This window comes from Rhinopithecus roxellana, chromosome 8 (genome assembly GCF_007565055.1).
Source record: "Rhinopithecus roxellana isolate Shanxi Qingling chromosome 8, ASM756505v1, whole genome shotgun sequence".
Lineage (NCBI taxonomy): Eukaryota > Metazoa > Chordata > Mammalia > Primates > Cercopithecidae > Rhinopithecus > Rhinopithecus roxellana.
In genome coordinates, this window is record NC_044556.1 from 90,384,864 (window position 1) to 90,412,237 (window position 27,374).

At 34.9% G+C, this 27,374-nt stretch overlaps 1 protein-coding gene across 8 annotated transcripts in view; it reads right to left on the reverse strand.

The window, feature by feature from the left end:
* The window catches only part of CDC42BPA (CDC42 binding protein kinase alpha), a 329,925-nt gene that overhangs the window by 52,008 nt on the left and 250,543 nt on the right, over window positions 1-27,374 (reverse strand). For 3 of the 8 annotated variants that reach the window (XM_010381838.2, XM_010381864.2, XM_010381872.2), the window contains 2 exons: window positions 14,278-14,382; window positions 10,314-10,397 (listed from right to left, as the gene is read on the reverse strand). In XM_010381838.2, coding sequence (XP_010380140.1) covers window positions 10,314-10,397; window positions 14,278-14,382 — 189 coding nt within the window. Of the gene's footprint in view, window positions 1-10,313; window positions 10,398-14,277; window positions 14,383-21,813; window positions 21,853-27,374 lie in introns of all 8 variants that reach the window. The other 5 variants (XM_010381856.2, XM_010381890.2, XM_010381881.2 and 2 more) reach the window with 2 other exon arrangements.

Sequence of the window (27,374 nt, forward strand, 5' to 3'; positions counted from 1 at the left end):
AGTGTTCCTATTTCTCCACATCCTCTCCAGCACCTGTTGTTTCCTGACTTTTTAATGATTGCCATTCTAACTGCTGTGAGATGGTATCTCATTGTGGTTTTGATTTGCATCTCTCTGATGGCCAGTGATGATGAGCATTTTTTCATGTGTCTGTTGGCTGTATGAATGTCTTCTTTTGAGAAATGTCTGTAAATATCCTTTGACCACTTTTTGATGGGGTTGTTTTTTTCTTGTAAATTTGTTTGAGTTCTTTGTAGGTTCTGGATATTAGTCCTTTGTCAGATGAGTAGATTGCAAAAATTTTCTCCCATTCTGTAGGTTGCCTGTTCACTCTGATGGTAGTTTCTTTTGCTGTGCAGAAGCTCTTTAGTTTAATTAGATCCCATTTGTCAATTTTGGCTTTTGCTGCTGTTGCTTTTGGTGTTTTAGACATGAAGTCCTTGCCCATGCCTATGTCCTGAATGGTACTACCTAGATTTTCTTCTAGGGTTTTGATGGTATTAGGTCTAACATTTAAGTCTCTAATCCATCTTGAATTAATTTTCTTATAGGAGTAAGGAAAGGATCCAGTTTCAGCTTTCTACTTATGGCTAGCCAATTTTCCCAGCACCATTTATTAAAGAGGGAATCCTTTCCCCATTTCTTGTTTCCCTCAGGTTTGCCAAAGATCAGATGGCTGTAGATGTGTGGTATTATTTCTGAGGGCTCTGTTCTGTTCCATTGGTCTATATCTCTGTTTTGGTACCAGTACCATGCTGTTTTGGTTACTGTAGCCTTGTAGTATAGTTTGAAGTCAGGTAGCGTGATGTCTCCAGCGTTGTTCTTATGACTTAGGATTGTCTTGGCAATGCGGGCTCTTTTTTGGTTCCATATTGAACTTTAAAGCAGTTTTTTCCAATTCTGTGAAGAAACTCATTGGTAGCTTGATGGGGATGGCATTGAATCTATAAATAACCTTGGGCAGTATGGCCATTTTCACGATATTGATTCTTCCTATCCATGAGCATGGTATGTTCTTCCATTTGGTAGTGTCCTCTTTTATTTCACTGAGCAGTGGTTTGTAGTTCTCCTTGAAGAGGTCCTTTACATCCCTTGTAAGTTGGATTCCTAGGTATTTTATTCTCTTTGAAAGAATTGTGAATGGAAGTTCATTCACGATTTGGCTCTCTGTTTGTCTGTTACTGGTGTATAAGAATGCTTGTGACTTTTGCACATTAATTTTATATCCTGAGACTTTGCTGAAGTTGTTTATCAGCTTAAGGAGATTTGGGGCTGAGACAATGGGGTTTTCTAAATATACAATCATGTCATCTGCAAACAGGGACAATTTGACTTCTTCTTTTCCTAACTGGATACCCTTTATTTCTTTCTCTTGCCTGGTTGCCCTAGCCAGAACTTCCAACACTATGTTGAATAGGAGTGGTGAGAGAGGGCATCCCTGTCTCATGGCAGTTTTCAAAGGGAATTTTTCCAGTTTTTGCCCATTCAGTATATCGGCTGTGGGTTTGTCATAAATAGCTCTTGTTATTTGAGGTACGTTCCATCAATACCGAATTTATTGAGTGTTTTTAGCATGAAGGGCTGTTGAATTTTGTCAAAAGCCTTTTCTGCATCTATTGAGATAGTCATGTGGTTCTTGTCTTTGGTTCTGTTTATATGCTGGATTACATTTATTGAGTTGCGAATGTTGAACCAGCCTTGAATCCCAGGGATGAAGCCCACTTGATCATGGTGGATAAGCTTTTTGATGTGCTGCTGAATCCGGTTTGCCAGTATTTTATTGAGAATTTTTGCATCGATGTTCATCAGGGATATTGGTCTAAAATTCTCTTTTTTTGTTGTGTCTCTGCTAGGCTTTGGTATCAGGATGATGTTGGCCTCATAAAATGAGTTAGGGAGGATTCCCTCTTTTTCTATTGATTGGAATAGTTTCAGAAGGAATGGTACCAGCTCCTCCTTGTACCTCTGGTAGAATTCAGCTGTGAATCCATCTGGTCCTGGACTTTTTTTGGTGGGTAGGCTATTAATTATTGCCTCAATTTCAGAGCCTGCTATTGGTCTATTCAGGGATTCAACTTCTTCCTGGTTTAGTCTTGGAAGAGTGTAAGTGTCCAGGAAATTATCCATTTCTTCTAGATTTTCTAGTTGATTTGCGTAGAGGTGTTTATAGTATTCTCTGATGGTAGTTTGTATTTCTGTGGGGTCGGTGGTGATATCCCCTTTATCATTTTTTATTGCGTCTATTTGATTCTTCTCTCTTTTCTTCTTTATTAGTCTTGCTGCGGTCTGTCAATTTTGTTGATTTTTTCAAAAAACCAACTCCTGGATTCATTGATTTTTTGGAGGGTTTTTTGTGTCTCTACCTCCTTCAGTTCTGCTCTGATCTTAGTTATTTCTTGCCTTCTGCTAGCTTTTGAATGTGTTTGTTCTTGCTTCTCCAGTTCTTTTAATTGTGATGTTAGAGTGTCAATTTTAGATCTTTCCAGCTTTCTCTTGTGGGCATTTAGTGCTATAAATTTCCCTCTACACACTGCTTTAAATGTGTCCCAGAGATTCTGGTATGTTGTATCTTTGTTCTCATTGGTTTCAAAGAACATCTTTATTTCTGCCTTCATTTCCTTATGTACCCAGTAGTCATTCAGGAGCAGGTTGTTCAGTTTCCATGTAGTTGAGCGGTTTTGATTGAGTTTCTTAGTCCTGAGTTCTAGTTTGACTGCACTGTGGTCTGAGAGATAGTCTGTTATAATTTCTCTTCTTTTACATTTGCTAAGGAGTGCTTTACTTCCAATTATGTGGTCAATTTTGGAATAAGTGTGATGTGGTGCTGAGAAGAACGTATATTCTGTTGATTTGGGGTGGAGAGTTCTATAGATGTTTATTAGGTCCGCTTGGTGCAGAGCAGATTGAAATTTCTTACTGAATACCCCATAGTTAAAGGTATTTTAGTCTTACCTGATTTACATGGTGGTAAGCAAATGTAGATTTTATCTCTTTGGAATATTCCTTTGTTTTCCAAATTAATTCTCTTAGCATGTTTTAACAATAAATGATGTATAATAAATAACCTTTCGTTCTGCTGTGTGAACTTAGGAAAAATTTACTAAATTCCTCTCTGTCTCACTTTCCTTATCTACAAAACAGGATAAATAATAGTATCTACCTAATGGAGTGGTTAAAGGAGTATTAATATAAACAAAGTCTTTCAAACAGTACCTGGTACATACTAAGTACTCGAAAAACATTTCTTTTTTTAAGAAATAATTTCAACTCTTAGATTCATGGGTACACATGCAGGTTTGTTACCTACTAAGGATATTGTATGATGCTGAGGTTTAGGGTATGATTGATCCACATTACCCAAGTACAGAGCACAGTACCCAATTTATTAGCCCTGGCACCCCTCCCTCCCCTTCTCCTTCTCTAGTAGTCCCCAGAGTCTTTGTTGCCATCTTTATATCCATGGGTACCCAAATGTTGTATGAATTTTGCTAATTATTTCTCTTTTAAATGTGTGATTGATTTAAACTACTAAGAACTCTACTCCATATTCTAATAAATTACGAATACTGATTTTAAAAGGTTATCAAGTAGCATTTATTTCAGTTGACACTAACATATGATCAAAAAACTAAAGGGAATATTTGAAGCTTTATAATTCAAGTTAAAAATAAATCTTGTTCTTTTCAACTGGGATATATGATTTGTACACTACGAAAGAAGTTTTAAAAAATGAAAGAAGTAGATTATTTTTCACATAGAAAAACCTGACTACCAGCATTAGTCAGAGAATGGGGTGAGATTCTCAAATTTAGAGTGGTCATGACCTCTGGTCCAACCTCAAACCATTCTGTTCTAGAAGTTCCTCACGATCTTTTGGTCAGTTTCAAAGCAGCACTGGGATTTGACTCTAAGTAGAACACAGACTATCTTATTACTAACTCTGCAACTGCTCCTATAACTTCTGAGTCCCAGTCAGGGCGCAGACACTGTACCAGTACTTTACATAATTCATCTTATTTTGTGCAAACAACCACCTTGAAAGATAGATACTGTTTCCTTATATGAAAGAATATATTAAAATCATAAAATTTTGCTCTTTCTCCTGTATACTACTTTTTAATTTCTGGCTCTTTGAGAAACTATTATGAGTAAATTTTCTAGTGCTAACTTTTTCAATTGTTCAGAATGCATTAATGCAAAAGATGTAAAGTTATTTTACTGGTTAGTCCTAGAGGATTTTAATACAAAGAAGGAAAAGTTAATCAACTGCTCTAAGTAGCTTCATGTTTTTCTTCTTCTAAAGAAAAAGACATATCTGAAACACTAGCAATGAAACAACTCTAGGGTTGACAAATTTATTAGTAATTCTTCACAATGCCCCTCAAATTGCATATATATACATATATATCATACACTTCCTCTCCAGCAAGAGATCTATTCAGGATGTCGCAATTCTGAGTATGACAGCAGGGAAAAATACAACAACCCAGTGTTTTGGATGAGCATTAATTTTAGGTAATAAATCATCCAACCGGTTAAATTATGGGAGAAGTTGTGCAATTTACTACTAAAGATTAAGGCATTTATGTTTTGCTAATCTCCACTAAGGAGAGTATAACATAATTAAAGATCGTTATTCTGATGCCATCAATACACAATACTATTGTGATGTAATACACAATAGGATTTTGTTTTTGTTTTGGTGTGAAAATGTATAAAGAAAGATACACGAATGATCAATTTTAGGGTCTAGATTCCTTGGCTTCTAATATCCCTGTTTCCTGCCTCCTGGTCAATATTTGATATCTAATACTTCCCTTTGGGGACAGCTAGAAGAGGAGAAAAAAATGAAAGGTATTAAAGTATGAACTAAAATTAGAATTTTAGATTACGTGATCATTCGGAGTAGAAAGAATTAACTGTAACCTCAAATTTCAAAGTGGTGATTAGAAAGAGTTCTTTTCTACTCCGATTTTGTCTGTGTGTAGATTTTAAGCTACACATTGGAGAAAGAAAGTAAAATGTTTTTAACAGACAATGTGAGAGCCAAGTGGAACCAAGCATAACTCTTGGTGAAAGCTTCAGAATTTATTACAGATAATTAAACTTTTACCACTATAAACGACAAGTCAAATAGTATCTCATACAACCCTTTCTTTTTTACAAAAAATTTTAAAACATTTTAAAGAAATTAAATTTTCTGGCCGAGCACGGTGGCTCATGGCCGTAATCCCAAGCACTTTGGGAGGCCAAGGCAGGCAGATCACGAGGTTGGGAGATCGAGACCATCCCAGCCAACATGGTGAAACCCCGTCTCTACTAAAAATATAAAAATTAGTTGGGCGTGGTGGCAGGTGCCTGTAGTCCCAGCTAGTCGGGAGGCTGAGGCAGGAGAATCGCGTAAACCTGGGAGGCACAGGTTGCAGTGAGCTGAGATCATGCCACTGCACTCCAGCCTGGTGACAAAGTGAGACTTTGTCTCAAAAAAATAAATAAATTTTCTTTTAAAAAATAATATTTTTTCTTCCCTTTTAAAACTTCTATTTTGAGATAATTATAGATTCACTTCTCTACCTTTTAAAAAACATGAAATAAATTTTATTTCTTGGGGAAAATATTAGGTGCAACAAACTGAGTTAATATTTAGTTCATAAAATATTATCAGCTTGGTAGAAACCTCACTCTAGTTTTATTTTGTCTTATTTTGCCTTTCATCCTTGATGATCCAATGCCTTGGACATGTATATATCTTTATAAATTAGATAGTCTGAGTATGTGTTTTTATTTATATAAATGTGTTCCTGTTATATATCAGCTACATTTTAGGAATCTTTCCCCTATTTCCAACTCCCTACTGCCATAAAAAATACAGTAATAAACATCTTCATCATGTTGCCTAATGGATCTGTATGAAGGTTTTTCTAAAGGAAAGAGATTTTTCTGATGAAATGAGATTGCTGAGTCATACAGCTTACGTATGCCTCTACATTGCCTAGGTTCTCTCCGGAGTGGCTGTACCTGTTTATACTTTCAGTATCCACATGTGAAGCTGCCTGTTTCTCCACATCCATGATGTCATCTTACTTAATTTTATCTTGATTTTGAATAGAAAGTGATAGTAATTTTAAAATTAAATTTTAAAAATTTCTCCAATGATTAATGAAGTTGGACATTTCTTCACATGCTTGTTGACTATCAGGATTTCATCTTCTGGGAATTACTTATTTATATCACTTGCCAATCTTTCAACGAGATTTCCAGTCTTTTTCATATGGAGTTGCAGGAGTTTCTTATGTATTTTAGAAATAAACCTCTTATTAGTGGTAAACACTGCAGATATCTTCCACTAGTCTGTCATCATCTGTTAACAATGCTTTCACTGTAAAAAACAGTTTTAATTTTGATGTAAAGTCCATGAATATTTTCACCTTATGCTTGTGATTTGAGATCTTATATTTATTCCCAGTCACAAAATTTTTTTCTACATTTTCTGTTTTAAATTTTTAAAATCAAATTAATACATACACATGGCTGAAAAAGTAAAATGGTATTACACGCTTATGACAAAATCAGAAGTATCCCTCCTACTTCCTAGAGGCAATTTCATTTAATTCTTCTTTTTTTAAAAAGCTATTGCCCTCCCCTCCTTCTGTAATAGATATCTCTATTGGCATGGGAGAGCTAGGGGTGGAAAGCCTATACCACAATTTTTTGATTTGAGACATTATCTGTTCACTTCCTGCTATGGTAGAGAAGGATATGGCCCTTTTACACTATTTACTCCCTTTTTTCATTTTTCCCAATATTGTTATAGTACAATTTTAGCTTAAAATTTATATGTAATGTCTAAGTTATTATGACTAGAGAATCATTATTCACTAAGAAGTACACTATGGTTATCATTTCTTACTTGTATAACCTTATGATTTTTCTAAAGTCAATAGTGCCCCTCCCACCCTTGACTTTTACCTTTCTGTATCTCTATCAGTAAATCTTCCAGACTCTTCTAAGGAACTGTAAAATCCCGTGGAATCTATTTACGACATAGTCAAACACACTGGAAGCCTTTCAGCCCCTTTACCCCTTTCTATCAACCTGAAGACAACCCAGCTGAAGCCCTCTGGTTTCCTATTCCAGTCTTTCTCTTAACCGGTCTGTGTACAATTCCTTCTTCTATAGGCCTCATGTCTTTCTCTTTCCTGGCCCCCTTCCTTGTTCTGGTAGAACTAATTAAGTTTCCTTAGAAAGTGGCACATGGGTGATAAATTTTTTTGAGCTCTGGAATTTCTCAAAATGCATTTTTTCCCTCTGCAACTCGATGGGACATTTGACAGTGAATCAAAAATCCTAGCTTGAAATCATTTTACCTTCTAACTATTCTTTTCATTTTGCTTTGGATAAGTATGTCATTTCAATCCCTGAATATTTGGATGTGATTTTTTTTTCATCTCCTTAAAGGTTTAAAAAGTTCTATCTTTGGTATCTTGAAAACTCACACAATGATGTGACTGGGGACAGGTATTTGTCATCCACTAGTGCTAGTAGGCACTGATGGAAGTCTGCAATCTGGAAACACGTTTTTCAGTTACAGGAAAAAGTCTTTTACTTACTTGATAATTTCCTTCCTTTTCTTTTTTCTGTTTTCCTTTTCAGGAACTTCTGTTTGTTGGATATTGATTTCTTCTATTTTCTTTTCCTAATTTCTACCTGATTTTTTGCAATATTTTCTAAGAGAATTCTCAAATTTATCTTGTGACTCATCTACTGAATTTAAAAAATATTTATCATATTTTCTTTGAGACTTCTTGTTCTCATATTGCTCTGTTTCTTTCTGCTTTTTGCATTGTCCCTTTTTCCTTCAACGAAAACAGGAAATATTTGTTTGTTTTGATCTTTTTCTTTTGTTTTTTGAGACAGGGTCTTACCATGTCGCTGAGGCTGGAATTTAGTGGTGCGATCTCAGCTCACTGCAGCCTTGACCTCCCAGGCTCAAGCGATCCTCCCTCCTCAGCACCCAAGTAGCTGGCACTACAGGTGCAAACCACCATGCCCGGCTAATTTTTGTATTTTTCATATAGACAGTGTTTTGCCATGCTGCCCAGGTGGGTCTTGAACCCCTGGACTCAAGAGATCAGTCCACCTAAGCCTCCCAAAATGCTGGCATTACAGGTGTAAGCCACCATGTATCCCTGATCTTTTTCTTTTGTTAGATAATTTTGAAATGTCTACTGACTCTTGGGAATCTCAACGTTTATAACAGTCAGTAAAAAAGCTAAAGAGATTTTGTGTATATCTATGTGTGCACATGTGAGAGCAAACATACGATGTGCTTGTTAAGAAGGGACCTAGCCATCTCATTAGGGAGCCCCAAATGACATTATCAATAGGTCTTTTCTGAGTCATTCAGTGGACCTGAGAATCCACTGATATCCTCCGAGCAGAGTGGGGAAGAAGAGGCTACAGTCCCAAGAGTCAGTATTCTGGGAGCTAAGCAGAGGAAAGGCTTTCAGGTCTCGCCATTCAGTACATGGACTTTTGACAAATCTCACTATTTGTGGTTTCACACTTCTTTCTCTCACCAACCAGTGAGCATGGTGCCCCTAAATTTGTGGTCTTGTGGTCTCTTTGGTTTAATTACTTCACATAATTAACATATTGCTGAATTGGGGTGGTTGTCTGGTTTTCAGAGCTAGTGTAACACTTTATGCGGACTTTGAATCAATTCTCTAATTTACTCTAGACTCCCGCTTCATTCTTGCCTCTCAAACTACTTGGTGTCTTATCATTTTGGTTGTCTGAAGCTTGTTCTCTAGTACATTGCTCGGGAAGGGGTGTGGGAACAGATTTCCTGAGCTCTTGCATGTTCTTAATAGTTTTCTGTGGCTTTCATTTTTGGAGGATGCTTTATTATCCTTAAAATATTAAATCCTTAAAAATCTTTGACTTGTACTTTCCTTGGGTATCTTAAATGTGTTATTCCACTGCCGTTGTTTTTAGCATACTGCTACTATGAAAAAATCTGATGATAATCTCATTTTCTTTCCCCTTTAAGTGACATATTTTTTGCCTGAATGCCTAATACTTTTCCTTTTATTTATAAGCCATTAGTTTACTAGAATATTTTCTTTTGACTGGGTTGTCATGTATCTTAAGTTTCCTGTTTTTCATCTTATCTACCATTCTACTAACTTGTTTATCTGTGATATCCATTTTGCCCCTTCTACTATTAAAGTCATCTATTTAGTTATTTCAGCAGTTCTGTTTTCATGTCAAGTATTCCCAATTTATTTTTCTTCCTAACTACCTTACCCTTCCTCATGTTACCAACATACTTCTTATCTCTTTAAGGTTATTTTTAATGTTTATTTTAAATTCCTGTTCTATCTGGCCTTAAAACTTTGCTTTATCTGGGCACAGGTTATTTCAGTTTGTATTTCTTCTATATCAGTTATATTTTTCGTATATTTTTTCAGGTTCATTGACCTCCCTCTCTCATTTTGTGGTTTATCCAAGGTTTATGCTCTGGAGAGCGAGATCATTCAGTTTTCCAATTTCTGGAATTTCTTTGTAGGAGCTTGAGACAAGCAATTACATCTTCTCATTCTACCAAATGTAATACTTCAGTCATATTTATGTCAAATAGAGTGGGGAAAAAAAAGTCCACTTGAATTTTTCACTAAATGTTTTTCTTTCTCAGTGGTTTACTGACTTCAGTCTCAGACTCTTCCACAAGCGGCCTCAACTTAATGCCTTACTGAGGCATATACTGCTTAGAGGAAGTGCTACTTATTGTAACGACTTCAAAACATTGAATTTAAGAAGATGAGGCCGGGTGCAGTGGCCCAGACCTGTAATCCCAGTACTTTGGGAGGCCAAGACGGGCAGATCACGGGGTCAGGAGATCGAGACCATCCTGGCTAACATGGTGAAACTCCGTCTAAAAAATACAAAAAACTAGCCGGGTGAGGTGGCGGGTGCCTGTAGTCCCAGCTACTTGGGAGGTTGAGGCAGGAGAATGGCCTAAACCTGGGAGGCGGAGCTTGCAGTGAGCTGAGATGCGGCCACTGCACTCCAGTCTGGGCGATAGAGTGAGACTCCGTCTCAGGAAAAAAAAAAAGATGATGATGAAAAAGTGCTGTACCCTCTCCCTACCTTTCCTATTGGTGATTATTTGCATTCACACAGAATTTATAAGTTTTTCTGTTTGTAACTTTGAAATAATATCAAAAATATCACAGCAAATGCATAGAGCAGATAAAATTCATTTTTTTTGGAACACACTATGCTTATAACTTTATAACTAGATTGAGTACCTTAGGTGGAAAGCCAGTTGAACCAGCACATCCTTTTTTCCTTAAGGTTGGTGTGTGAACTGGAAGTGGAGTGGAGTCTACAGTCTGAACCCAGGAGCAAAAAAGGAAATAAATGTCATGAAACACTCCATTAATTTCAAATATAACTAGAAAGAAGCCAAAATAAATAAAACCAAACAAAACATCAATAAGGTAAAAAGTTCTACTAATTAATAATAAAGAAAACCTCAATAAAGCTAAAATTCTCATAGTGCTGATAATTTAAATCTCCGCCTGCAATATCTACAAATGAAATATTTGTTCAATTAGTAAGTTACTTCAGTCTGGAAATACAAAAATAAATCATTTGGATCAAATGATCCAAATAAAAAAAGCCATAGCATGTGGCCTACACAAATATGAGGATATTAATTTTTACATTCATCTGAATTTGCCATATTAATTCTAAAAAATGTCTGAAAATGATTTATAATAAAATATTTAGAAGATTCTTTTAACTACTCAACTTTCATACACAGAACATATATTACATATATAGAACACAGCTCTGGATGTGACTACATAGACAGATAGAGACTGACACCGGGAATTTTGTGCAGAAATTAATTTCCAAAGAAGGGAATTATTTAATTTTATTGGAATTATTTAATATTATTGGAATTCTGACCTTAATACAAATTTAGTCACATACCGTATCTTAGGTAGCTATGTAAAATATGGTCTTCTTTTATGGGATTTTATTGTAAGCTATTTCTTTGAATGAAAAGAACCAATAATTTCACTGGATGTTATTATGGGGAAAAAAGAGCCACTGCTTAATCAGCAAAGTAGTTAAAGAAAAAAAAAAAAAAGACATGGAAAGTAACTTCCTTTCAGGATGCCAAGCAAAAGAATAAAAGGAAAAAGCCAGTCTTTGTATAAAGTACAGAATATTTTAAAATATTACAAGAAAAATGGATGGTCGTTTCTTTGCTGTTACTATACAACCTCGTCTTTGTTGTTACTATACAACAATCTATCTTTGTTGTTACCATACAACCTCCAAAAACAGAATATTTATATGCACTATAGCCTTAAAACAAAATTCAGTCGAATTTCTCAGAGTTTTCTGTTTGTGAGTTTAGCTCTAATTTAGATTTTATTTACTTTTAAATAGCTTAAAAAGTTTTAAACCAAACATAATTTAACATTTGAAAAGATAAATATGAAAGATAAAAGAGAATGCTGAAAATTTATATAAAACTTAATAAAAAACAATAGGAAACAAATTTGTCAAATTTACATAGGAAGTCCAAAGGTTATTAGAATTAAAAAGAATTAAGCAAGGGTGCTGGATACAAGATATACAGAGTTTATAAAGACAAGGCAATGCACAGTAAGAAAATGTATTTAAAAAGAATTCCATTTACCATAGCAACAAAAAAATTAAGGTACCTAGGAGCAAATCTAACAAGCAATATGAAATACACTGAAAATAATGAAACTTTATTGAAGGATATAAGAGAATCCCTAATATGTATACTATGTTCATAGATGGAATACTCAGTATCATGAAAGATGTCAATTCTCCTCAAACAGATCTATAAATTAATGCAATTCCAATCAAAAACCCCATGTGAAACTTGACAAGCTGACCTTAAAAGTAATATGAAAAACTAAAAGGTCAAGACAAAAAGGAAGAAGAAGGTAAGCGGGATGGCTCACCATACCAGGTGTCAGGAATTATTTTAGAGTGAAAGTAATTGCAATTAAGACAATTTACTGTCAATGCAGGAGTAACCAAAAGAACAACGGAAAAGAATTGAGAGTATCCAAACAGATCCATGCATATAATGCAGAAACAGACATTACAAATTGATGGGAAATATAGCAGGGTCACGTGTTCATATGGGAAAAAGACATTAGAAGCCCATTTCCCATTATACATAGCAATATATATCAGTTTGATTAAGGTCCTAAACAAGTAAAAGCAAAATTTAAAAACTTTTAGAAGAAAATATAGAAGAAAATCTGTATAATCTCAGCAAAGAGAAGAACTGCTTTAAAAAGACATAAAAAGCAGAAGTCGTAAAGAAAAAGACTGATAAATCTGGCTATTTTAAAATAAAAACTTTTGCAAGACAAAAAGACACCACAAATAAAATTTTAAAATAAGCCACAGATGGGAGATAATATTTGCAATGCATATAGCTAGCAAAGAATTAGTATCTAGAGTATATAATGAACACAAAAAGCTATAGGGAAAATGATTCAATAGAACAACAAAGGACACAAACAGGCAAATCATCAGTGGTCAATAAACATACAAAAAGATGCTGAATAACACTAGAAAACAGATGCAAGGTAAAACAAAACTGATACTTCATATCCATCTAGCTGGCAAAAGTTAATGTGTGACAGTGAGGTGAGGATGTGGGGAAATGGAGAACTCACACACACTGCTGGGGGAATGAAAATTGGTCCAACCGCTGTGGAAAACAATTTGGTAAGAACCAGTTGAACTTGAAAATACATACAACATACAACTCAGTAATTCCACTAAGTATATATGCCAAACAAACTCTGCACACTTGCAAAAACAGATATGAGGATATTCACTTCAGCACTGATAACAATGAAAAACTGGAAAAACCGAAATATCCAACTATAGGAGAATGGATAAATAGTTGTGATATATGCCACAGTTATAATGAATGAACTAAATGAACACATATCTGTAGGAATAAACCTGAAAAGCAGACTTTTGAATGAAAAAAATCACAAAAGGATACAGGTAATACTTATGTAAATTCTAAACACATAATAAGCACTACCATATGTCATTTATGGATACAAATGAAACAAACATGTAAAACCAAGAAAGGGAAGATGCACATCAGTTTCAGGATATTTAGATATGTCTGGGAAAGAAGAGTGGGGAATGGTATACACGAGGATGTTTCAACTGTTTCTGAAATATATTTTCTTTGAATAAAACTCTGAAAAACAATTAAGCAAAATTTTCATATCTGTTTAATCTGTGGGTGATACATGGGTGTTTATATTCTCTGAATGCTTGAAATATTTTATCATTAAAACAAAAATGTATAATCTCAAAATATTAAAACAATTATAACTAAAAACACAAGAGGGTCTCATTAACCAGTTTGGGGGAGTCTATCACAGAGTTAGAAAAAACAAATCAGAACTTGACTACAATCTCACACTTCGCTTCAGACAGCTCTTCAGATTGGACTATCTGCTTCTATTGGAATGCTAGACACAGCTCTGGAGATTTAAAAAAAAGGAAAGCAAAGGAGCTTTGTCTGAATTGTGATGCTGAATGAAGAACCAGAGCTGAATCTTAAGGTAGGATGGCATGGGCTGAGGTACAACATTCTTTGGACTTGTAGAAGAAATGATCTCTGATGAGAAAATTGGCCTATTGGCTATTTAAAACCATTGATTGACAATTAGTGTAAACACAGCACTGGTTTTTGCAGTACTAAATGCCAGGATTTAGTTGACTGTTACCAATTTAGCAGTTAGAATGAACTATTCAGTTGCCAGAAGTGGCTATTTTATTTTTCAGCTCTACTTATGATGTAACAGGTTAGTTATATCATGACTTATTACATTTATTAGAAGAATTAAAATATGAGAATGGCACCTGCACTGCCATTTGCCTAGAGTTTCTAATAATTCAAAAATTTACATAATTAATCTTCTGTTCTACACAGTTCTCTAATTAAAGACTATCTTTCTAGTTAGTTTTGTCTATTTCAGGTTGACTATTTGAGGACAATGTGCTCTTTAGTTTTTTACTTCTACCTACATTATCAGTTAAATGTAATGATCTCCAACAGACTGTAACTTATTACAAAATATATTTGGTTAAGAGGAGAGAGACAGACTTGTTTTATTCAATTCCCTCTTTCCTGACACAAGTGAAAAGTTGGGAAGCAGGGCTGCTCCAATGAGGCACCTTAACTGGCTCAGCTTCACTAGATGTGGAAGGAGATGTGGACCGTGACTGGATGTGAAACTTGACGCTCGGGTTCCATACATATGTGTTCTCAACGGGATCAGTCTAGGAAAATAAGTCAGGAAAAACAAAAACCCAAAAAATCACTTTTAAACAATGTGCAGCTCTTAGCAAATTTCTGTAAGGCATGATTACGACAACATTTCTTGAGAAAGGAGGATAACAAACTTTAGTTTGAATATTCACATTAGGGATACATCATTATACAAAAGCATAACCACTAGCTCTAATGTAAACAAGGATTGACACAATAGTTAACCAAAGGCCCCTCCCTGATCTTCACTGCTGATCTCTTACTTTGAGCACTGGTCCTACCACACATTCTACGTTGGTATTCCACATGGAACTTTTTATTTCACAAAATGAATCATACATGTGAAATAAATGTGGAGTACTTAATAGAGATACATACTGCAGATTAAAGATAATTTTGTCCTTGATAAGAATGAAGTTTGGTCTTTTACTACTCATCAATTGAAAGTAAAAAAAACCCTAACCTATCAGTTTTGTGCAGGACACTAAAGGAAGTCTTCCCTTTATTTTGCACCAGTAGAAAAATCAGCACTTATGTTCAGTCGCATCCTTTTAAACCAAGTATTTTTAGAAATTAAAAATGCTTTGGGTTAAAATTTAGCATAAAACATCGTATGAAGCATACTGATTGACTAGTCAGTTTGGCAAGTTTCATAGTTACTAGGATTGAGTTTTTAAAATGATAGGACAATGAAGGCAATTTGGAAAAGTGGTTCTGGAACTTATTCTGAATATGTTGTACAACAAAACAATGCTTAGATCAGAAGTCACAAATCATAAGAACAGCATCAGTTTAAGAATTCAAACATGAACTTACAATTATTTTCCTTTGTTCTTACTATGGCTATATTTTTGAGGGAAGACATGATGATAATGTACCCCTTAGAAATGCCACTGCTGAAAGATTCAGGTGCAGTTGAGACTGTCGGCAAAGTAGAACTATTAAAACAATGAATTAAAATACAATGCCCTGTACTCAAAACTAAGTGAAAAGCAAAATTTCTTTAAAATTCTGGGTTGAATGATAAATAATTGAGAACAGAAATACTTGGAAAAGAAGGGTCCCCTAGAAATTAACTTCATAGATTTGTTTTTAGTTCAACAGAACTCTGGGCATGTGGCTTCAATCTCTAAGGGCACAAATTGTTTTCTCAAGTTGGGGATATTTTCCTATAGATAATTACTGTAGAACACTGTTATCCATGTATGATATGTTGCATATGTTAAAAACAGTCAACTTTCGTTCAATGTGGAGAATTTTAAAAATCTGGCAAGTGTATGGGAGGAACAGGCTAGCAGGCTGGGTAACACCATCGTAGCCCTCCATTGGTGCCCACTACGGCCTTCCTGGGTGGTGGGCATGGAAAGGTATTCTGGTAACCACAAACCCACCGCCAGGCCATAAACTTTCAGTTAGTGGATTTGGGAAAAGTAGGGAGAAGAAGGGTCTCAGTGAAGGCATTAGGGGTCTTGGAGCAGCAACCATTTACCAACTGCTAGGATACTCAATATTTTAAAAAGTGGCACCACTGAACTAAAGCTTACCAGCTGAATATCAGCTCTGTACGTGTGATGTGGCTGATTTCATGAAACTAGTATGCCTTGTGAAGTTGGAGAGCCAGGCCTGTATCCCATTTCTTGAGTCGAAATTCAGCACTATTTTTGTTCTATCAGAGGCATCTCCACAGCAGAGTAATGTACTCAAAGTAATTTAATAATCAAGGAGGTTAAGTTATATTATCTCCTTTCCTGATAGTAAATTTTGACCAGGAAAAGAAAAAGTGGAAGAAAATGGGACTCAAGACACATTTTGCCCAGTTTACAATTTTATTCAGGGACAGCCATAGAGAAAGTAATCAGTTTAGATTATAAATATGAAATATGACCCTGAGTTGGGAATGCGGCAAAAATATCTTTCAGTTTCTAAAAATCTACTCCTCCTAGTTTTCAGAAGATTATATACATTGCAAGGAGAATTAGGAGTCCATGGAGAGGGGCTTCAGTTAAAATGGAATTGAGAAGCAAAGCAGAATTGATACATTTTATACCAGTAAGAACTTAAAACTGACTGAAATACCAATTCAGGAAGTTTTAAGGTATCTAACTAGGGGACGTTCTATGTGTAAAAAACCAGGCCATCTTAAGAAAATTTAAAAGTTTCTGACCTGTTGCAAAAGTAAAGCTTTAGCCCCACAGCCTGACTGAAAGACATAAAATGAGAAGTTCCTGTGTGAAAGGTAATGCTGTGTATATGTGAATAGCTGATATAACGGGTTTGTATATCTGGGTTTGATCATTTCAAAAACTCTTTAAAAATGGGAAAGGCCAAGTGTTTGGTGTTTCCAAAAGCGCCGGTTGAAATTTTACAGCAGGTCTGCTCTTTGAGCTGTTTAAACACATGCTGACAGAAGTTGGGCATACTGTCTTATACTTTCTCGCATTAAAATTAGAAAACACTGCCTTATGCCATTTTGTCAGTATACGGTCTAATGGAAGGTTATATCATGAAATCAGCAAACCTAAAAAGCAGTGCTTTCTCTAGCCCCAGAGCTGGCTGTTAAAACACTTACCGGCATGTTTGCTGATCCCATGAAAATGTGATATTGTGACAGTGGGATATTGGAGAAAGGAAAAATATACTATCAATTTAATTTGTGACTACACAAATTAGTAACTCTTAAATAACTCTTGAGGCTTTTAACACACACCTCTTGGCTCCTCTGTCAAGTCTTATTCTCCTAACTAGGTTTTCTCCATCAATAAAAATGAAAGAGAATATGGATATGGATAGATTTAAGTGATTTTCTTTGCTGAATAAGGTAAAAGGTGGTTATTCAGAAATAGAAAATATTTATTTTAAATGAAAATACTTAATTGTAATAAAGTAGAATAATGAAAATTACCATACTAGCTTTTTAGAGTTGTATACTCTTAAAGTAAAAATCAATTTCAGACTTTAAACAAAATCAAGTAATTTTTCCTTTAAAAAATAGTAAAAGTAAGTGAAAATACTGAAATATTTTAAGATGGTATTAGGCATATTAAAAAGTTGAACTATGTCAATTATAGTGATAGCCGTATCTTTAATTTTAAAAACCTATGAATATAATAATTAAAATTTAAAAATTACCACTTTACTTTCAAAGTGTGTTTCTTTTAAAGACAAAGGACAAAGCTTGGTAAAGATGAATAAACTCAGGGCAAAAACCATTTCAAAAAAAAAAAAAGTCCAGGACTTTTAAATGAAACTAATGCTAGTAACATTAATAGATTTAAATATTTCATTTCATTTCTTGGTTACCACCAGTGTAAACAATATCTCAAAAGTGGTGTAACACTAAAAATAAGAAAAATACAAATCACTTATTTTCCTTATTCAAGTTTTAATTATCACCAACCAGAATGGAATTTTCAGGAAGTTACTAATTTTAACCACAAGTAAATGCTTACCAATGCATTTATAATTAATGGCTTATTCTATCCACTAAAAAGCAATTAATTCTATTAAACTTTCAGAATATTCAGTGAATACATGCTGGCATTTAAAGATAGCCTATGATTCAGTTTAACAATGAATTGTCAATGACTCTGATATAGTATAGCAGCAAAGCAACTGATTAATACCATTAGTTATTTTATTACGAAGTACTTTAAAACCTTAAAAACAAACGTAATCATTATTAATATTATATTTTAGTCACGGAAGTTAAAATATTCTTTTTGTCATTTTTGATGTGCTAAAATACTATAGCATTAAGTATAATAATGCAGCAAAAGGTAATAAACATACATAAATAGCAGAGATATTATAAATTCAATATAAGAAATATCTTTAAGTAAATGCATTTTTTTCTTTCTTTTTTTTTTTTGGTTAGCTAATTTTCTTTTCCTAAGTAAACATACTTTAAGGTGTTACTCTGACGAAGTCATTAGAAACATCTACTATACTTCAGTATCATTTTTACTTAATGCTCTGTTAAAAAAGAAGAAAAGCTGAATATTAGTGGTACTGTCCACATTGTGAAACATTTTAATGTAAAATGTTCATAATGGTCCCTGAATTTATTGGATTTTTCTACTAAAAGATTCTCAAATGTATTTTTACAGTAGTACATTAAAAAAGGTTTTTCCTCCCCCCTCAGGATCACTGAACTGATTTTTAGATGACCCGCTTATCAAGAATTCCTCAAATTATGGACAGCATGGTTTTCCCATAAATAATAAAAATAACTAAAACCACTCATCTTGAATATGTATCAACAGGCCTTTTCTACTGCCTAAATAATTACAGATTTGTACAAGTAACAACCCTCTCATAAGAAACCTTGTTTCAAAGTAGAAAACACCAAGATTTGATACGGATTATACATGGTCAACCTACTAAAAACTAGTTTGCATCTAACAAGTTGTTTGTTATTGCTAAACATAAAACTGTACGTTAAAAAGTACCAGTTTCTTTTCTTTTCTCTTTTTTTTTTTTTGAGACAAGGTCTTTCTCTGTTGCCCCCAGTGTAGGGCAGTGGCACAATCATGGGTCACTAAAACCTTGAACTCCTGAGCCGAAGAGATCCTCCTACTTCAGCCTCTAGAGTAGCTGTGAATATGGGTAGTGGCACCATGCCTGGCTAATTTTTAAAAAATTTTTTTTGTAGAGGTAGGGTCTCCCTATGTCGCCCAGGATGGTCTCAAACTCCTGGGCTCAAGCGATTCTCCTGCCTCGGCCTCCCAAAGTGCTGGGATTACAGGCTTGAACTACCATGCCTGGCCAAAATCCAGTCTCTATCAATTTTCTTTATTCTTTAGCTAGAAGTATTTTGAAAACAAAGTGGAAGATAATTTAGTATTTTGTATTTAGAACACGTATAAACTCAAATCTTCAGTGATATATTTATTTCTGTTAACTGAGCTTATGATACAAAAACAGTATTATAGAACTACTATATCATTTGGAAAACAGTAAATAGGATTTGTCTAGAACAAATCCTAACAAATGACTAAAGGTTATGACCAGTAATGGTAAGCTTCCTAGTTATATATAATGCACCTTGTTTCCCTTTAAGAAAATTTATTCTCAAGTTATTTTCAATATACTGATTTGAATATTTAGTCTGGAGAATTTACACATATTCTAAGAAAACATAAGAGAAAGTTAAGCCATATGTGGGCGATAAAATCTCTGCTCCAAACTCTAAAGGAACAATCTGAAATAAGACATTCAGCGTTTCTCACTATTAATGAAAGCACTGTGGAAATCTCCCTCATCATTTCTACTTGGACATTAACAATATCATCAATAAAAACTTTTTCTTCTACTATACTTAATACTACTTATAAACAAAAGTATTCAAACTGTAAATGAGGTTTAATAGCATACTAGAAAAAAGAATGCAAGAAACATTATTTTGTAATACTACCACATTCATACAACATTTCATAGATATTTAATTTTAAATTTATTAAAATACTGCACATTTGCTTGTCTAAAAACATGGTATATAACATAAAATCTTATGCTACTGTTACAACAGAGGCCATTGTTAAGAATGGTAACTATTTGTGTCCTACTGAAACACACCGACGTCTCCGGGAACACTGAGGTTCTACACTACGCCATTGAGATGCTTCTATTTAACAGCTGATTAATTTGTAATTCTTCAAGCATCTTCACAGGCACTATTACTTTTCAGTGGCTGACTTTCTTTGTCAGATACTTAACCAAAGATAAACTGAAGGAGGCCAGGAAAGCAGATAACCAAGCTTATTATATCTATGTTTAAAATAATCATATGTAATTATAAGTCAATAGGTTATGGTTAATTACAGTTTATTCATATCCCATAGATTAAAGACATAGAATTAAGGAGAGACCTTATAACAGCTATTTCCCTCCACAATTTTTTTCTTATTTCAAGATTCACAAAAAATGTTCTAGGTGGCCAAGGCCCCAGAATGTCTGCAAGGCAAGTGAGACAAAATTAATCCATAATAAAATTAGAGAAACAAATCCTAAATTATAACCTTATTAAGAAAAACAAGTAGTTAAAAAGTTAGTCAATTCACAGGCTGATGATTTGACCCTAATATAACTGGGCACACAACATACTGGTTTTCCCTTCTAGAGGTTATGTAATGTAATCAACATATATTCAAATTCATTTGATAAATCCAAATATCTAATGGTTTTAAGTCTCGATAAGTTTCAAAATAATCAAGCAATCAGTTGAACTAGTAATCTTTCATAAACACAATAATTAACGAGATATCACTTGAATGCAGTTCTGCTGGCCACTGTACTGGTATCCGAAATGCTTATTCATTATTAAGCAGCAATCCGAAAATATTATATATGCTATATTAGAGTTATTCAAATTTATTTTACAACCAACCCTCCATCATACCAGAAAGACACAACCACAGGAAGCAGCAGGCCACCCCAACTGCTTCCCATGCCTACCACAAACCAGAGAATTCCCTCATCTAGAACTTTCCGAGTCCAAGAATTCTGAATGTAAAGTGTTGATCAATCTCCATGGAGATGGCTGGTGAACCTTATGAACTTGTACCTATCACTGACTTTCCTTTTTAATGTTACCATTTTACATAGTATATGAAATCCCAACACTGTCAGCTACCCTGTCGCTTTTCCAATAGGGAGTATGTATGTGTGTATATGACTAGTGTTGGGATGCAGAAAAATTCCAACTCTGGGCATGTCAGAATCTTGTAGCACAGGGGTAGTGGCTGACTCATTTCAAGTTGAGAAACACGGAGCTAGCATTAGTATAGGAAGATATTTAGTTTGTTAATAATACATATATAAATAATGTTACTGATATGTTTTAAATCTTGGAATTATGTTAGAATAGAAAGGATTTATTATTAACATTATTTCTGCAGATCTAGATACATATTTTGGGAGATTCCTTTGAACTACATTAGGAAAAAACCCCAAGATTTCTCCAGAACTGATTTACATAAAATTGTAGTCTATCAATAAGATGTATAATTTATTCCAAATCATTTTTGAATTTTGTACATGAATTACTAAGTTTTCTTTCTACATAATTAAAATCTCTAAGAAACAATCTACATATTTGCTTACAACAGATTCTTAGGAGCTCATGTACTTTATCTCTGACTAATTTAGAAGGCATACTTTAGGATCACTTTTCCCCTTGATCAAAATAAAAAAGATATCTTATCATTTTAGTAGTTTGGTTGTAGCAATTTATATGAACATTCCTAAAGCTTTGCGGCCAAAGCCAAAAAATAAAAAAAAACACATAAAAGCAGCACAGCAACAGCAGGAGCAGCAGCACAAACATGCAATAAATGTAATAATATACCACAAAAACATTAACAGGTTCCGCAATCACAGGCAAAAGGATGAGAGAGGGGTAAAAAGGCCTCAGGATGGGTACATAAAGTGCAAAAGTCTCTTACACGTCTGCCTTTGCTAGCTGGAGTACAGGATGGAGAGCGCTTCAACAAAGAAAGGAGAATACAACATGTTACAAATATTTACACACATAAGACTCTCAAGGACTACTATTGTATTAACAGACAAAGTATATAAACATACACAGAAGGCCACCGTTTTGGATAGGTTGAACGTACATGTATTTTTAGGAAAACCTGGAGGATAGGATGGTAAAGAAACAGTTGTTTGGACTACATCTAAGGTTGATAAACTTTTCACTGGCTCATGTACAGTGACCCACACAAAATAAGGCTTCATCAAGTGACAGACAATTTCTTTTCTGGAAAGGTTGGCAGTAGCAGACTGGAACAAATAAGAACAAAAAGGATCTAGTGCTCATTTAGTGCTGGCAAACATTTAATAAAAGAACGAACTAGCCTGGTCTTAGACATTTACCTACCAAATATTTACTCTTTTAAAAAATGATTCTTTTAAATAACAAGGGCTAAGTTAGGATTTCAGAAGTAAAGATAATACATTAAAATAAAAAGTTATTTGAACAATACTCCATCCTGACTCAACTTCAGCCGTAGTCAAAAGAGGGACTTTCACCTAACATTAAAGAATTAAGTAATTAGGAAAAAAGTAACAATTATCTCAAAATATTTTTGTGATGCTCCAGCAGTAGAGCTTCACTAATATGAACCATATCTACTTCAGCAATTTCTAACATTCAATCCAACCTAATGTTTACTGTGAGCTTACAATACGTTGGATACTAAGCAGACTTCGCAAGGGACTGAAAGATAAACAAGACATGGAAGTTCACAGACTGGCAGAGAAGACATCATGCTAGCAACAATGTGACAAATGCTATCATTGAGATACATATAAGGTTTGCATGGGAACCTAGAGGAGGGACAGACAAGATTTTAATGGGGACCTAGAGGAGGGAACTTATAGACTAGGTCTACAGGAGTTATAGAAGATGTAAGAAAAAAGTGAAAAGTTCAAGAATGAGAAACACTACCAAAAATTCAGTATTAGAGTTACAATAACTCTGGCAGATAAGTAAATAGGAACTACTATTTTTTTTTTCTTTTGAGACAGAGTCTCGATCTGTCATCCAGGTGGATGCAGTGGTGCGATCTTGGCTCACTGCAACCTCCACCTCTCGGGTTCAAGCGATTCTCCTGCCTCAGCCTCCTGAGGAGCTGGGATCACAAGTGTGTACCACCATGCCTGGCTAATTTTTGTATTTTTAGTAGTTTCACCATGTTGGCCAGGCTGGTCTCGAACTCCTGACCTAAGTGATCCACCTGCCTCGGCCTCCCAAAGTGCTGGGATAACAGGTGTGAACCACTGCGCCAGGCCAGAACTGTTATTTCTTTCCATAGGAAACTGGAATGGAAGATAACTTGAACACTGTCCTATGGAGTTAATAGTAAACCAGGATTAGAAGGCCTGGAGAGTTCTAAAGAAGTTTTTCCATTATGGAGGTTAAAGTCTCAGGTTCAAACCTAGTTACTTTCCTTAATGGGAAGACTCTCTCTCATCCCTTCTTGCCCCCAAAACCAAACAACCAAACAATAAACAAATCAACTCCAACTCTTCCTCTAGCTATCAATTAATCTCTCCCTTCTTCCTTAATAATCGTAACAACATTTATTATGTGCAGAGTATATGCAGATCCTTTTCAAAATTCTTTACATACATGAATTATTTTAATTCTCACAGAAACCCTATAAGGTAGGAGTTATGATCCTAATTTTAAAGATGAAGGTGGATCAACTTGCCTAAGGCTATAAAACTATTAAGTGGTAGGGCCAGGATTCAAACTTTCTCAGCCAGACTTCTGAAAAATGGTATGCAATCGCTGTCTGTACTTTCTAAACTTCCAATTAACTTCTAATACAGTGCAACTCAGATTCCGCTTTGATCTGATATTCAGCAGGTCAGTATTTCCAGTTTGTCCTATCTGACCAGCCACCTCTGCCATACCATCACACTGACCATTCTCCTCCTTAATATTCTCCACTCCTCTAGTTTTTCTGACAGGTACTTTCCTGAGTAACAGCATACTTCTCAACTACTGCTCTTTCTTCGCTTTTGTGAAGTCCTATTCCTTCACCCTTTCTTCAATGGAGATTCCAGTTTTCTGTCCTTGGCTCACTGCTACAACCTGTCCGTTGGGGAATCTCATCCACTTTCAACTCTGATTACTTCCAAATCTCTGTTGCCAGTTCACTCCTCTTCCTTAAACTCCTGACGCATATATTAAATATCTGACTGTCTGCTGGACATCTCCAACTGGATGTCCCTTAGGAATCTCAAACTTGTCCAAAATGAAGCTGTCATCTTTCCCTTCTGTTAAATCTTTTAATAATTATTACATATGGGACTGCTTAAACCTAAGCTCCGTAATATGCAGTATAAAGTTGAGAAACACAGACCCTCATTCTGGCCTTTGCCAATGTCTTCATACTCATTTCTCAATCCCTTCCTCACCCTATTTGTTTGCCAAGAAAGGGACAATTCAAACTAAATTGAAATCTCCCTCTGCCCACAACCCCGTTAACTCCCTGCTCCCTCTCCCCACAAGTTCGCTCTGCCTGTCTAGAATATACTCCTCATATGTAGTTCTTTTATGATTTTGCTGAACATCCTCATCTGTGAAGACCCAGCTCACGCATTATTTCCTTTAGTAAGCTTTTCTGGATCCTCCTGGTTCAATCCGAAATCTCTCTTCTTTGTATTCCCATGATATACAATCTTTATCTTTTATTACTGTATTTCCCACATGGTGTTATAGTTATCTGGTTATATATTTGTCTTTCCCATTAGACTGTCAGGGCAGGAAATACCGTATTATGCTTAAGGGCAGGAAATATTACGCTTAAGGGCAGGAAATACTGTATTATGCTTAGCATAAGCCTTTAAACTTAAAAATTCTCAATAAATATTGAATGAATCCTTCTGAACATCCATAGTACTCATGGCATTTACTGCTAGGTATTTCTCATGGCATTTATTGCTTTCTACATTGCATAATGCGTAACTGTATAATTATTTTTCTAATTATAAAATAAGCATTTTGAGGTCTATTTCCACATCTGCTTTGTCTTTGTATCCATTATGCCCAGTATATTACTACCCATGTAAAAAGTGCTAAAATGTTTAACATTAAAAAAAAAAAAAAAACTTTTTTGGCTATCTCTACTTCTAAGACTAGAGTCTGGAGTGTGCTAAAACCATGAAAAAGAGCATGAATATCTCAAAATAAATATATTATCACTACACTAAAACAAGTTAAAATGTATCCTGAAACTATCTTTGAAAATGAAGGACAACACATTTTCTAAGCTAATATCATTTAAAGCTAATAATGATACTATCACCACAGCAATGATTTCTTACCAAAGTGTTTACCTAGAAATTGTCTAATTTTTATGTTTTCAACAGAAAAGGTGAGTTAGAGGAAAACACACCCACACACTTTCTCCCTCATATATACCTACACACACTGTGGTTTTTTATAAACACTAAAATTGAATTCATAGCAAACACTGTAAACCAACACCTTGTCTTAATGTGCAACCAAATACCACTTTAAAACATGTATTTCATATATAGGTCTACGACTTGCCACCAAAACTTTAAGATTGAATATGAAGGTATGCACACAAGCAGAAATCAAAAGAAATAATCTCAGGAGTATATAATTTGGCTAATAATTTTTAAGGTTCAATTAATTAATCCTAGAGGTCTTATTTAATAAAATACCAAAGAAGAAATGGACTACATAATCATGTCTTTCCCTTTAGATTGTCTAAATATATTATTATATATGCGATAAAATATGTAATATATACAATTATATTCAACATAATATATTGCCTAAGTTGAGGAAAAAATGCATGTAACTTTCTGAAATATGCAATCTTCAGGTAGGGTTGTGGTGAATATGTGGCTAGAACTTGTAAAAACAAGAAATGAATGAGCAAATTTCAGGAATGCCAAAGAAGCTTGGTCTGATTTTGGTCATAGGATTAAAAATCTTTAAAATGTATGTTTTAAAATTCTATTTCCTACCAATTCTCACATACAATTGACCATACCCCCAAGTATCGCTGAAACTATGCTGCCAAGCCTCAGATTTCTGTAACTGATTGTAACAGAATATAAAAGAAGCTGGAAGATAAAACCATGTTAAATCAAGAGATAAAGAAGTTAGAAGCCATGACTGAAATTAAGTATTTTGAAGCATCTTAGTAAGATGTTATACAAGGTTAAAACCAAGTCCAGAACTCACTCTGTCAATATTGTCAGACTACTTGCTGAATGGAAAACAATATTAGGGGGACCAGACAGTTAGGCTGTAGACACTATCTCTGTTTCTCTGTGTCTGACCTTTATATTCCAGAGCTTAATCCTTGACTTACTCTTTCATCAGTATATCAGAGCAAGACAACTCTGAAAAAGCAAGTTGAGTACATTCTCATTTGCCAGGCAAATGGGCAATTTCTATTTTTGTGAACTGGGACTAAATGAACAAAGTGTAGAATTATAATTTAATCAAATTCAAAACTTACTTAGCACATATTTAATATATGATAATATGTTTCTCAAATATAAAGAGCAGGCAGCTAATTTATATGATTGTAATTAGTATTATCTATAATTTACTCAAGCCAAGGTTTTTTTAGGTTCAGCTGAAAAGAAAATGAACTGAAGAGAGTATAGGAAGTTGCTACAAGCTTGGTGTGATGATCCCTGGATCTGTTACTATTGGGATGAAGGGAATAGATCGGGGAGAGAAATGGGAAAATCTAAGCAGCTGAGCTCCATTTGTTCCTCACCCTGTTTATTACCTAGAAAAAGAGGCTGGGGCTAATGTGGACTAGACAGTCCAGGATTGGGCACGTATGGTTGAAGGAAAATATGAGGGTAGAAGTGGGAATAATTTCTACAAGCAGAAGGGATCTTGGTATCTCTGCTCTACTGCTTTCTTAATAGGTTGAATGGAAATGCCTTTCTCAAGAGACCACTTATCAAAGTAGTCTCAATGTCTTTTAAAATTAACTCAAACCCGGCCAGGCACGGTGGCTCACACCTGTAATCCCAGTACTTTGGGAGGCCGGAGCGGGTGGATCACGAGGTCAGGAGATCGAGACCATCCTGGCTAACACGGTGAAACGCTGCCTCTACTAATAATACAAAAAATTAGCTGGGCATGGTGGCGGGCGCCTGTGGTCCCAGCTACTCGGGAGGTTGAGACAGGAGAATGGTGTGAACCTGGGAGGCGGAGTTTGCAGTGAGCTGAGATTGTGCCACTGCATTCCATCCTGGGTGACAGAGCAAGACTCCGTCTCAAAATAAATAAATAAATAAATAAATAAATAAATAAATAAATAAATAAACCCTTCTTTATGTGTCTTAAAGAATATTTTACATAACAATGTATCACCACACTGTCCTAATCCCCAAAGATTGAGAACTTTAAAAAAGTCACTAAAAAATGGGAGAGTAACCTATCCACTCTTAAGAACAGAAGAGCGCCATAATGGTTAAAACAACTGGATTA